Source organism: Cebus imitator, unplaced genomic scaffold, assembly GCF_001604975.1.
Source record: "Cebus imitator isolate Cc_AM_T3 unplaced genomic scaffold, Cebus_imitator-1.0 Scaffold232, whole genome shotgun sequence".
Classification (NCBI taxonomy): domain Eukaryota; kingdom Metazoa; phylum Chordata; class Mammalia; order Primates; family Cebidae; genus Cebus; species Cebus imitator.
Window position 1 is genome coordinate 2862122 of NW_016107547.1, and position 11439 is coordinate 2873560.

Below are 11439 nucleotides of genomic sequence, written 5' to 3' on the forward strand. Positions count from 1 at the left end.
GTATACACATAAAAAAGGAGCAGGGCATTTTGAAGCGGTGTAAATTGCAGGATTTCCAGTAAGTTTCAGTAATGGGCTGTTTGGACTATATGTGCTCCACTAGTATCAAGATGAATTTTTGAAGATCTGTTGGGCAGATTTCCCAGTGTCACTTGTAAATGTCTTCTTGTGAAAAACAAGTGCCAAATGGCAATTATAATTGCAGAGGATTTTTTTTTTTTAGTGTTTCATGATTGCCTCCGCTCCCTGACACCCTTCTCCACTGGCCGCCGCCCCATCATTCATGTTTTGCCAATGCATTTAGACACTCTGAACTCTTGTATGTCTCCCACCCTGGTTTTTATAATTTTTTATTTTCTTTCTATAGCTGAGAAAGGCACCAAAAGGAGAGCGAAGCCGTTTTAAAAGTCATAGCCTAGAGGCATTTAGATTTGCAGCAGCTACTCTTCTTTGTTTATTAAATAGTCATTTGTGTCAGAGATCCTATTTGTATGAAAAATAAAAATGAAGAGATGTCTGCTTGGGATTAGTGACTTTTTGATTTCTGTACCTACATTTTCAAGATGATGTGGTTTTATTGTTCCCTGTTAGTGAGCCACTTTTCCTATCTCAGGTGACCAGACTGACTTAAGAATGCAGTATGGCGCATGAATAAATGGGACGCATTGTTCATTTGCAATTTTATTTTTTAAAAATGAAATATTCAAAGTACTTTTCTTTCAAATATCAACACATAATGTTTAACTTTAAATATTTACAGCATGTTGTTGTGATGCTCTTGTAGAAAAATGCATGCTTCTGGCCTGAAAGCCAGAGCAAAATGCAAAAGACCATTTAACTGCAGCCAGAGAACATGAACCTGTACAGTATCCAGTCACTTTTCAGCACAGGAGAGCAGGAATACAAAATTGGAACCTATTGTTTCCTAGCAACATGGCTCAGACCATTATAACACAATTTTCAATATGATTAGAACCTCTAACTGTTGTTATACAGAAACTGAAAACTTGGCATACACTGTAAACATCTTTACTTTTCATGAGAAAGTAAGCAGCTAAAAAGAATGTTTTTCTGACATAAAGGCTATACTTCTCTTTTTCGCCTTCTCTCTTACTGATGCTTTTGCCAGAAGAATAGTAAAGATTTAGACGTTGTCATGATTCATACACGTAAAATATTTTTCAAGGACACAATCTGATATACTAACATTTATTTAAGAGGTTAAAGTTCACCACTAAATCTAAGGAAAGATTTTTAACTGCCAAACACATTTCCTTTGACAAATAATGTAAGATGACAACTGCCAAGACAAAATCCACAGCAAGTTTAACTCTAAGTATTTTCAGTTACTGTTTAGGAAGTAATTTCTTCTTACAGACAGTAGTATATTTGGTCCTTAATAGCTTTCACATGAAGGACACACTGAAATAATAGTCACTATTTATGGTTCAACTATTTTTTGTTGTTTGTTTTCTGTATTTTTAAATTTTGCTTTGCTTTTTTTAAAATTTTTTATTTTTTCGCTTTTTTTTTGGTTTGTTTTTTGTTTTCTTTGCAGAAGAAAGAACCTTTATAGAAGGCTGTGGAAGAGCTGAAGTACTAGTCAGGTCAGCTATGTGTATGTGAATTTCTCCAAGAAAACAAGAATGTTGCATTCAATCTGTAGCCTTTTGTCTTTCCACAAGCTATAATACACTCCAATCTCTCCAAAATTTTCAATACTTGATTACTGTGCTTTTGCTTCCATTACCACTGATCTCCATTACAGTCACCCTTACATGAACACATCTTCGTTAATGCAAAAACTTCACCCTGACTCTCTTAGGTGACATTATAGTGGGGCCTGGTCTAGTTATAAAAATATATTTAAAGAAAGAAAGAAAAAAGAAAGAGTCAAAATAACATGATGGAATGCTTGAAACTGTGTCAACAGTGATGAAAAAGTCTCATGAAAATTATAACTTATTTTCATACCTCTCTACATAGGTAGCATGTGAATTCCAAATTATACATTGTCAAGTTTTCATACATTTGGCTATGTTGTATATATTATATATATGTAGTCTATATATTATAGATCATCTAGATAAATTGACAGTAAAGGACATACTTATTTTATACATTATTTTGTTGGGTTAAAAAATAAAACATATACTTATTTATATGTTAAGTGTTTTGTTGAAAGTTAGTATGAATTGAGATTTATTTCCCTTTCCTTCAGGAGTCATGCTTCTAATCAATAACGATTAGAATAACAACTAAAAATAAACATATTTAAATGTGTTAAACTTTGAACTTTTCAGTTCATTTGGATCTCTAGACTGTAGTGCAAGAGTGAAAACAAAACAAAACAGAAAAGCACAAACAAAATGGGTTTAACTAGGAAAAAAAGAAACAACCATGGAGTATTCCCTGCCTCCAGCCCAGAATGTTCTTCATTGGAGAGTCCAACTACTGTGCTCTCACTTTAACTTACTCGAATGGTGTGTGACTGTGCTGTGTCGGCCACCTGTCTGCTGGGTATGAGAAATTCGTATGTTTCTCTAAAAAATGCTTTCACGTTCATCAGAAATGCAAATGAATTGTTCTTTCATTAAACTTCAAAACTACAAGTCAATGAAGGCATTCTTTCTATTCAGCTTAATAGAAAGCATTATATTCAACACCTCCATGTTCTTACTAAGAAATGCCGAAATGTTTCTCTTCGATTTACTACTCATCAGTGCTAACCTTTTGTATTTTTTTTTCTTTCCTCCCTCAAACTTTAGGAGTTGTAAAAAGAATAGTAATAGTTCAAGGCAGTATTAAAACCACAGCTGTAAGTAATAAAAAGTGCATTTCCTGAATATAATACAAATGTAACTTTAAGAAACTAAAGGCACAAACCAACTAAATATGTATTACAAACTAGAAATGCACAGTTCAAGGTAATCACTATTAAGTAGAAGCTTCAAATATTTTTTCTAATGGATATTTAAAGCAGTTTGAAAATGATACATCATCAGTGAATTGCAAAAAAGTATAATCGCTTAAAATATAACCAAAATAGACTCTAATATTGATATTTTGGATTCGTGATAAAATACATAATCACATTTATGAATGCACTCTCTATATACAGTTCACAAATTATTTTTCCATTAATTTAAAAGAACATCAGAGGTTCTAGGAAATTAAGGTCCATTTTTAGGTTGGTGTGGAGGTATTCAAATTTTCAACAAGTTTGTTAATAATTTTAGAATTCCATTCCGAATACTGTACCATTAACACAGGCCTGATTCAGGAAAAACCCAATAATATGATTCTAGTGTGGATTAGCAATATCTTAAGTTAATGTGTTTCCAATTATAAAGAGAGATTAGTTCATCATGAATTCTATCTCTCAGAATATATGTGTAAGTGGTATTCTAACCGGAAGGTTTTGAAAATGAAATGTTTGAATACACCCTTCCCTACTGTTTGCCAGGGTCATTTCCTTACCCTCGTTTCCCTTTGTGTAGTAGGAGGCAGACTCTTTAAAAATCTTAATGTGAGCTTAGATTCTGACTTTGCATATTTTCAAAGAAACCGTCTTCGCAAAGCAAGGCAATGACCCCACACTGCATTTAGGTAGCAGCTGGAAAGAATCCAAACTAACATTCCATCATAAATTTGCCTTCAGACATAGCAAATGTTCAGACTCGGTGATGAAAGTGCAGAAGCTGGCTCGGGAATTTTCTACCGGCCACATTGTGCTGTCATGTATTTTCATTTGTGGTAACTTACACAGCATTTTGCAAACTGTCTCTTTGTCACTGGGCACAAATCTTCCAGCTCACCAAGGGGCTTCTTTCACTGCAGGATTCCTAGAGATTGAGAAACTGCGGCGGATATTAACTCTAATCCTGACCTTTCTCCAAATTTTAAATGATTGCAGACCAAATAACCCATCCTGGAAAATAGTTATTTTCCTAGGCAGTAGAGATGATGACATAAAAATAAATGGGTAAGGACAGAGAATGAAAATAACCAACCATATAAATTATTTTAGTAAAAACGAGTCTGCCTGTCTATAATTAGTTGAAATGTTTTTGGTTGGAAAGGATTCACTTGATTCGATTTCCTGAATATGGCTGGGAGATGTTCAATACAGAATAGCACATTTGAAAGATAAATCTAAGTGGGCTGAAACAATGAGGCAGCAACTGCTGTGATGTTTGGTTTGGTCTTCCCTTTGGTACTGTCACTGAAGTAGTAGGTCTATTTTTTTAAGGTTTTGGCTCTTATGAATTTCTGCAGTAGTAGTTAATGTATGTATCGGCATCTCAGGTGTGTATGCCTGCTAAAGCCTCTTTTTGTTTTTGTACCAGAATCATACTTTTAAGTAAATTACCTTTCATGTGCACAAAACCATTGAGTTATTGTACAGATACTGAATCACTAATGTGAAACTATGACCAAAACACATCCTATATATAAATGAGAAATTCCTACCCAGGTTAATAAAAGCTACGTTTACATGATACTGATACAGCTGGACAACTTAGTAAAAAATTGAGTCAAAACACGTTGTGTGAGAGAGGTCACGTTGGCCAGCTGCTTTGGTATCATGTACACACGAGCAAATAGTGGCTCTTCAGTCTGGTTACCACACCCACAGGGAAGCATGGTAGACAGAACTCAGCCACCACACGCCAAAACACAGCACAACAATATGGCATTTACTTTAACAAGCAAGGAGGAATAATCAGGGAGGAAGGGCAATTGGGTCCTGACTCTAGGAGATGGTGGCTGAAGACATTTTACACCTGTTTTTAAGTTTCCTATAACAGATCTGGAAAATGTGAAAGGGCTGGCAGTCTTTTGAAATGCAAGGTTCAGATACAATTGCACCACCTTTTCAAATAGCCTGCAAATCCTGCCAACAGTTAAGATGAAACTGCTTGTCACAATAGAGAGAACCTTGGGTTCTTTCTGGTATTGGAACATATGCATGGCTCAGCAAATTGAAAGTGGTGCTTTCTGAAAACTGTTTTTAGCTGTTTGAGTTCTACTTGTGTTATTTTGAATACTGCCACACAAGAACTAAAAATCTCTGTCATTTCTTAAAGAGTTTAAACAAACAATATTAAAATACCATCTTCCGTCACATTGAAAGGCAGTTGGATATGTTTTTCCTCCATATTTACATATACAGAGTTCTGATCTAGAAAACCAATACAATAAACCATTTTATGTTTTAAAAACAGGCAGTCTTTGGTGACGCAAAGGCAGAGATTTTTTTTGTTACCTCCTGCCTATTTCGCTCTGTCTCATAAAGTGAATATTGTTGGCACTGTCAGAAAGTTCTAAATACTGCTCAACAGACAAAACAAAATACCCATCGTAACCTTGTACCCGCCCAGTGCTCAAAAGCTGCTGCTTTTCCCCCTCTGTCCATGCCCTAATCCCCTCTTCCCCCTCTTGCAGCCTTCTTTGTTCCTTAGTCCAGGCCTGGGCCACGGCGCGCTGTCTGGCAATTTCCAACACGTGATTCTTTTCCTCTTCGACAGTTGTCCCATACCGGATGTTGAAGCACAGTGCTCCGTGCTGGAGCTGAATATCTGCAAACCGTCTAGTCCTTCCATTCAACACAGAAGTCATCTGGGACACAGTGACATTGACACCATTCTCCAGAATCCGCCTCCCCCCAGTGTTACCGATGAGTACCAGGTCTTCCTCCAGAGACCCAAGCTTAATGAAGTAGTGAGTGTCCCTCCCCTCTATGGTAAAATGTAGGTTTTCCAGGTAATGGGCATTATTAAGAATGGCAGCAAGCCGCCTGCTATCTTCATTGGCTACTCCTATAATATCAGCTGTTACTATGCCATCCTTGATGGCAAATTTTATACCTTTTCCAAAAACAGAAGGGACAGCAGCAAACCTTGGTTGCTTCCCTCCTTCAAGGCACCGTCCATCATTGTATCGGGGAGTCATAGGAAGTTGGTCCAAGGAAATGAAATTCCTGAGCTGTTTCTGGAGTTCACACTGAATGCCCAGGATAGTCTAGGAAAGAGAGGCACAGAGCAGATGCAGCATGGGGTTAGACATCTGTCAGATACTTGGTGATTGTGGAAAGGACAGGCTTGCAAGGTTGCTTCCTTCTCTCTTTAATTTGTCAGTGAGTGATTTAAAAATAGCCAAATTTGGAATCTCTTCATCAGAGGTTTGGAAAAGACTAATAGGCGACTACCTAGCATTCTTCTATCTCGGTGGAGTTAAACATAAGGAAATATGTTCAAACTTGAAATCACAGAATTGCAGAGCTAAAAGGCACTTTAAGTGGGTCCAGCTCTTCCAAAACACAGACATTTTATTTTCACTGATTTCACTCACATTGACTAGATGTTATTACTACATGTAGAGTAATGCTTAGGCACAGTGAGGCCCAAAGAAATGCATAAGGCTCCTGCTTTAAAGAGCTTAAGACCTTATAATTAACTATGGCAAATCAGCCAGAAATTCACAGATCTTTTTACATGGACTTAAAAAAAATTTTTTTATTTTGGCAATTTTCAAACATACTAAGAAATAAAGAGAAAAGACTAATGAACCTCCAAGTATCCATTACAAAGCTTCAGCAATTTTCAACATTTTCCTAATTTTTTTAGAAGGACTTTTAATTACAAAAAGCATTTACATCTTTATAAAAATGGATGAATTTATAGGACCTATCTAGAACTTCCTGTCCCTTAGAATTTTTTGGACTTAAATTTCAAGGCCTCACTCCCAAATTTCAGTTTTATTCTATTAAGCCCATTTTGTTTTTGCAAACACAGATATTCACATTTCTTTCAGTCGAAAAAAAAAGCTCCTTATTCTCATTTGCACCTCATGCTTCTGATGAAATCACCTGCTAAATCTTAAATGTTTTCATGTTCCTATTTTTTCCCAAAACTTTACCCTTGTAATATTATTTTTGCTTCGTTGTGCTTATATATTTTTTCTTTATCAGGGTAATTTTATTCTGTTGTTCCCATGCTCTTAAGACTTCATCCCTAAATTATCCTACAATTGGAAATCTGATGTTTTCATGTCTCTTACTGAACAATTTTCTTTAGGTAGAATCCATAACTGCTCTTGGTAGCCCATTTCAGAATTTTAAAAGTTCAGTTCCTCTTTCCTCTTATTTACCTATTGCAGCAGTCATCAAATAACCTGTTAGTCTTTTTTTCCCCCAAAGCTCAATTCTCTGATCTTTTTCTCATGGAACTTTTTATCCCACCTTCTCATTAATTGTGCACATTTTAGTGAATATTCAAAAAGACTAAAAAATTAGTAAGCAAATACAAGTAAATATAATTTCTAGGTATTGAATACTCTTCTGTTGTTTCAGCTAAATAGATAAATAGAGGTGATAAAACTTTTACTAACCTTTCCAGGATCCCAGTCTTGAGTTTTTGTCTGAAGCCGTAGAAGCTCATAAGTTAATTCTAAATTTTCTAATTCAGGTTTGGGAAATCCAGGTAGTACATTGTGTAACTGGAAACCAAAGAGCTCCAACCAACTTCTGATGTCTGTGAGACACAATATTAAAAACAATGAAAAAATCCCATACTTTACAACGTTTCTTGAAAACTTGAAAGATACCTCTCCTGCCTTCGAACTGTTCAGGCAATAGGAAGTTAGGGATAAAACTCCTATTTATTTATTCATTTATTTACTTTTGAGACATACTCTCACTCTGTTGCCCAGGCTGGAGTGCAGTGGCGCAATCTTGGCTCACTGCAACCTCCATCTCCTGCGTTCAAGTGATTCTCCTGCCTCAGCCTCCTGAGTAGCTGGGATTATAGGTGCGTGCTAATTTTTGTATATTTAGTAGAGATGGGATTTCACCATGTTGGCCAGGCTGGTCTCCAACTCCTGGCCTCAAGTAATCTGCCTGCCTCAGCCTCCCAAAGCTGGCATTACAGGTGTGAGCCACTGCACCTGGCCTAAAACTCCCCTTTATATGACCCATTCTAAAACACATGACCCTGTCTCTATAGGGAAAAGTTTTGACTTGTGGATAATCCTGGATATAAGCTCAGCTTACTACATTGAAATTCCTAATGTGCTAAGGCCACAGGGACCATCATATTGGATTTATATGATGAAACAGAATCCTGAATTTTTCCTTTATGAAATTATTCATATAAGCTTTTAAGAGTAAAACACAGAAACAGATAGCTAAACAAGCGTACTAGGATGTAAAAGCATTACATTTTATGTTAACATGCACGTTTTGCTCACTCTAGAAAACTAAGGAAGACAGCAAATGCACAATAACTTGTGGGCTGTCAGGAAGAGGAAGCATATTTACAAAGGCATTGAGATTCTGTGATAAAATCAACAGCACTGTGTTACTTGTTTAGCTTAAAGTTTTACACAGTTTAAGTACCTGTGGTATACTTTGCAACGTCTTGAATTTTGCCAACTGGGTAGTTATTTTCAAAGGAGTAGAGGTTGAATGGTTTAGGAAGGAGGTTCAACTGTTTCCATATGTGATGATTAGGCGTTGTCCATCTGCCAGCGACAACATCATAATCCCTTTGCCTCAGATGCACTAATTTAGTAAGGAAATCATAGAGTCCTCCATGAAAACCAATAATGACCTGAAAGTCAGGGTAAGTGTCATGATAGATATCGCCATAAGGTGTGTATAGCATCTCCTTTATGACCTGGCCTCGGCTGCTGAACACAGCTAGTGGGGTACCTGTATTATCACAGGCTACGTAATATTCTTCGCCACTGCTTAACTCCATGGCAATAAGGTGACCTTGGAGATCATAATACAGAGATGTAATCTCCGAGCTTGTGTGGTTGTACAAATGAGTAACTCTTATGGGGTTAGCAAGGTCTGCATAAAAGAACTGAAGGTGCTGCCCTAGGCTGGACTTGCTCGCAACGCGTCGCCCAAGCCCATCATAGTAATACTGCACAGTCCAGCCAGAAGCCTTATTGTAGGCTTTCTGCAGCAGGCCATTAGAATTATATTCAAAAACATCATTTCCCCTCTGCCTGAGAAAGCCATCTTCATCCATTTTATACTGAATTTCTCCTAATCTGGTAATGCGGTCTCGGAGGTCATATCGGAGAGGAGTAAGACGAGCACTATTCCCATGGCTTAAGAGGTTGATGTTTCCATTCAGGTCGTAACTATAACGCCACTGGGTTTTGTCATTGACAGAAACAGTCTGCAGTTGTCCATCAGCATCGTATTCATAGAAGTACCTTGTTATATTGGCATCTACTCCTACCCTTATGTCACAGATTACCATGCGGCCCACATTATCATATTGAATAGTCATCCAGTAGGCAATTGCCTTTAGGATTTCATATTGGACTTCAATGACTTGTCCATTGGCACTGAAGATTTTGGTGTGTTTCATTACTGTAGTAGTTATGACTTGATTTAAATCATAATTAATTACACTGAATTTTCCAAACTGCTCTGTTCTGCCAGAGACATCAACATATCGGTACAGATCTATAGGCAAAGGGGTTTCATTGATTACAGCTTGCATGCTGGTAACACGGAAATTGTTGTAGCTGTAGTCAAAACGTGCATTCACAAGACCTTCTTCACTGAATCTGAAAATCTGGCGTCCAATAAGAGGTCCTGTAGGAACCAAAACAAAACAATAAGAAGGTAGGTGATCAATGTGGAAGAGTCAGAAAGGTCTAGTGTTATTGTATTTAGTACTGGTGCATTTATATTAATAATAAAATATGAGAGATTGATCTCTGATACAAAATGCCTGGGCATATTATCTCATGGATATATATTCTCATAGTGGTAATCTTCAAATATAAAAAAATTAGAATACTGTATATAGAAAATTTTAATTATAGAAACTACAGAAGTAATAACACATCCAGTAGCCTAGGGTGATGAAGCTGATATTATGGACATGTTTTCTTGCTATAATCACTGACAAAAATGCTTTCATTTCATTTAATCTTTGCTACAAAGTCAGAGGGTCAGGTTTTGACAAAGTCCAGCATTAAAGTAACTGGATTTGGGCATTCTATAAACCCAAAGGGTGAAATACATTAGAAAGTTCTGACTTATGAAGATATTTTGTCATCAACTGTGGCTTATGAAGTTTACACAGGGCTTGAGCTAGTTTCAGTGAGACTTATATCTTGCAGTTTCATCTTTGAGAAGATTTGGTGCTGAGCAGGAATGGGTATACAGTTACACCAGGCACTTAGATTTCAAATTACTTGAGAGCCGAAAGAAAGAAATGTGCTACGTGTTTTTAAGAAATCAGCTTTCATCAGACTATAACATGCTTTAAATTTTCAGTATCAGAGAATTTGATAAGTAATGCGAAAGTTGAGTTGAAAGTGTGTAGATTAATGCTTCTGTCTCACGCTGTGGTCAGTAAAAATGTCATAAGAAAATAGTGATGTTGTTGTACACATCGCCACTCTTTCACAACAAACCTGTTTGCCTGTATCTGATTGTGCAGATGAATCCATCATGCATCAGGTGTATTGTCTTAATCACTCCAGAAGACTCTTCATATGTCAATGTGACCTGAGTGGTGTCATAGAGAATCTCAGAAAGCCTTGCTTGCTTGGTGTACTTGTATAAGACTCTGCGCCCTGTCCCCAGATGCAGGGTCTGTAGCAATCGGCCATCTCGACTATAGTCTTGGATAAAAGAAGTGCTACTATCCGGTGGGGTATAGATGTTCCGGTAGTAGCCCACCGAAAGCATGGTTTGTAAGCTGTGACGCACCATGCTAGGCATGGTGACTGAGAGCAGACAGTCTGGTTGGTCATACTCAAAGATGTAACGCCGCTGGCTATGTAAGAGAAGCATCACAGACTGAAACGAGACAAAGGCAGAAGAGCATATTATGGACAACTAAAGTTGAGGCGATTAAAGAAAATACACATTCATCCATTCAACACAAATTAAGCATTTACTGTGTGCCAGACACTGTGGCAAACCCTAGTGGATACAGTAGTGCACAATAGTGGTAGTCTGTCTTCATGAAACTCACATTTTTAATGGAGGAGAAAGACAAGTGACCGAGCAATTACAATATAGTGTGAAATGTGCTATGACAGGGGAGGTACAGAGAGCTTCTGGAAGGCAATGGAAGATCAGCTAACTCAGACTTGAGAGACCAGAGAAGGCTTCTTGGATAAAGTGGCATCTGAGTTGAGACATAAAGAATGCCAGCTGGGTGTGGTGGTTCACACCTGTAATCCCAGAACTTTGGGAGGCCGAGGCAGGTGGATCATGAGGTCAGGAGTTTAAGACCAGCCTGGCCAATATGGTGAAACCCTGTCTCTACTAAAAATACAAAAATTAGCCAGGTGTGGTGGCACACACCTGTAACCCCAGGTACTCAGGAGGCTGAGGCAGGAGAATTGCTTGAACCTGGGAGGTGGAGGTTGCATTGAGCTGAGATTGTACCACTG

The 11439-nt window shown here is 37.5% G+C and overlaps 1 protein-coding gene across 1 annotated transcript in view; it reads right to left on the reverse strand.

Annotated features, from left to right (window-relative positions):
* Nucleotides 1-668: 668 nt before the first annotated feature.
* Nucleotides 669-11439, reverse strand: part of TENM1 (teneurin transmembrane protein 1) — a 355471-nt gene continuing 344700 nt past the window's right edge. Inside the window, exons 27-30 of the mRNA XM_017497555.2 lie at nucleotides 10450-10837; nucleotides 8399-9619; nucleotides 7393-7535; nucleotides 669-6024 (exon numbers count right to left, since the gene is read on the reverse strand). Of these exons, the coding sequence (XP_017353044.2) occupies nucleotides 5266-6024; nucleotides 7393-7535; nucleotides 8399-9619; nucleotides 10450-10837 (2511 nt within the window). The 3' untranslated portion in view covers nucleotides 669-5265. The remainder of the gene's footprint in view (nucleotides 6025-7392; nucleotides 7536-8398; nucleotides 9620-10449; nucleotides 10838-11439) is intronic.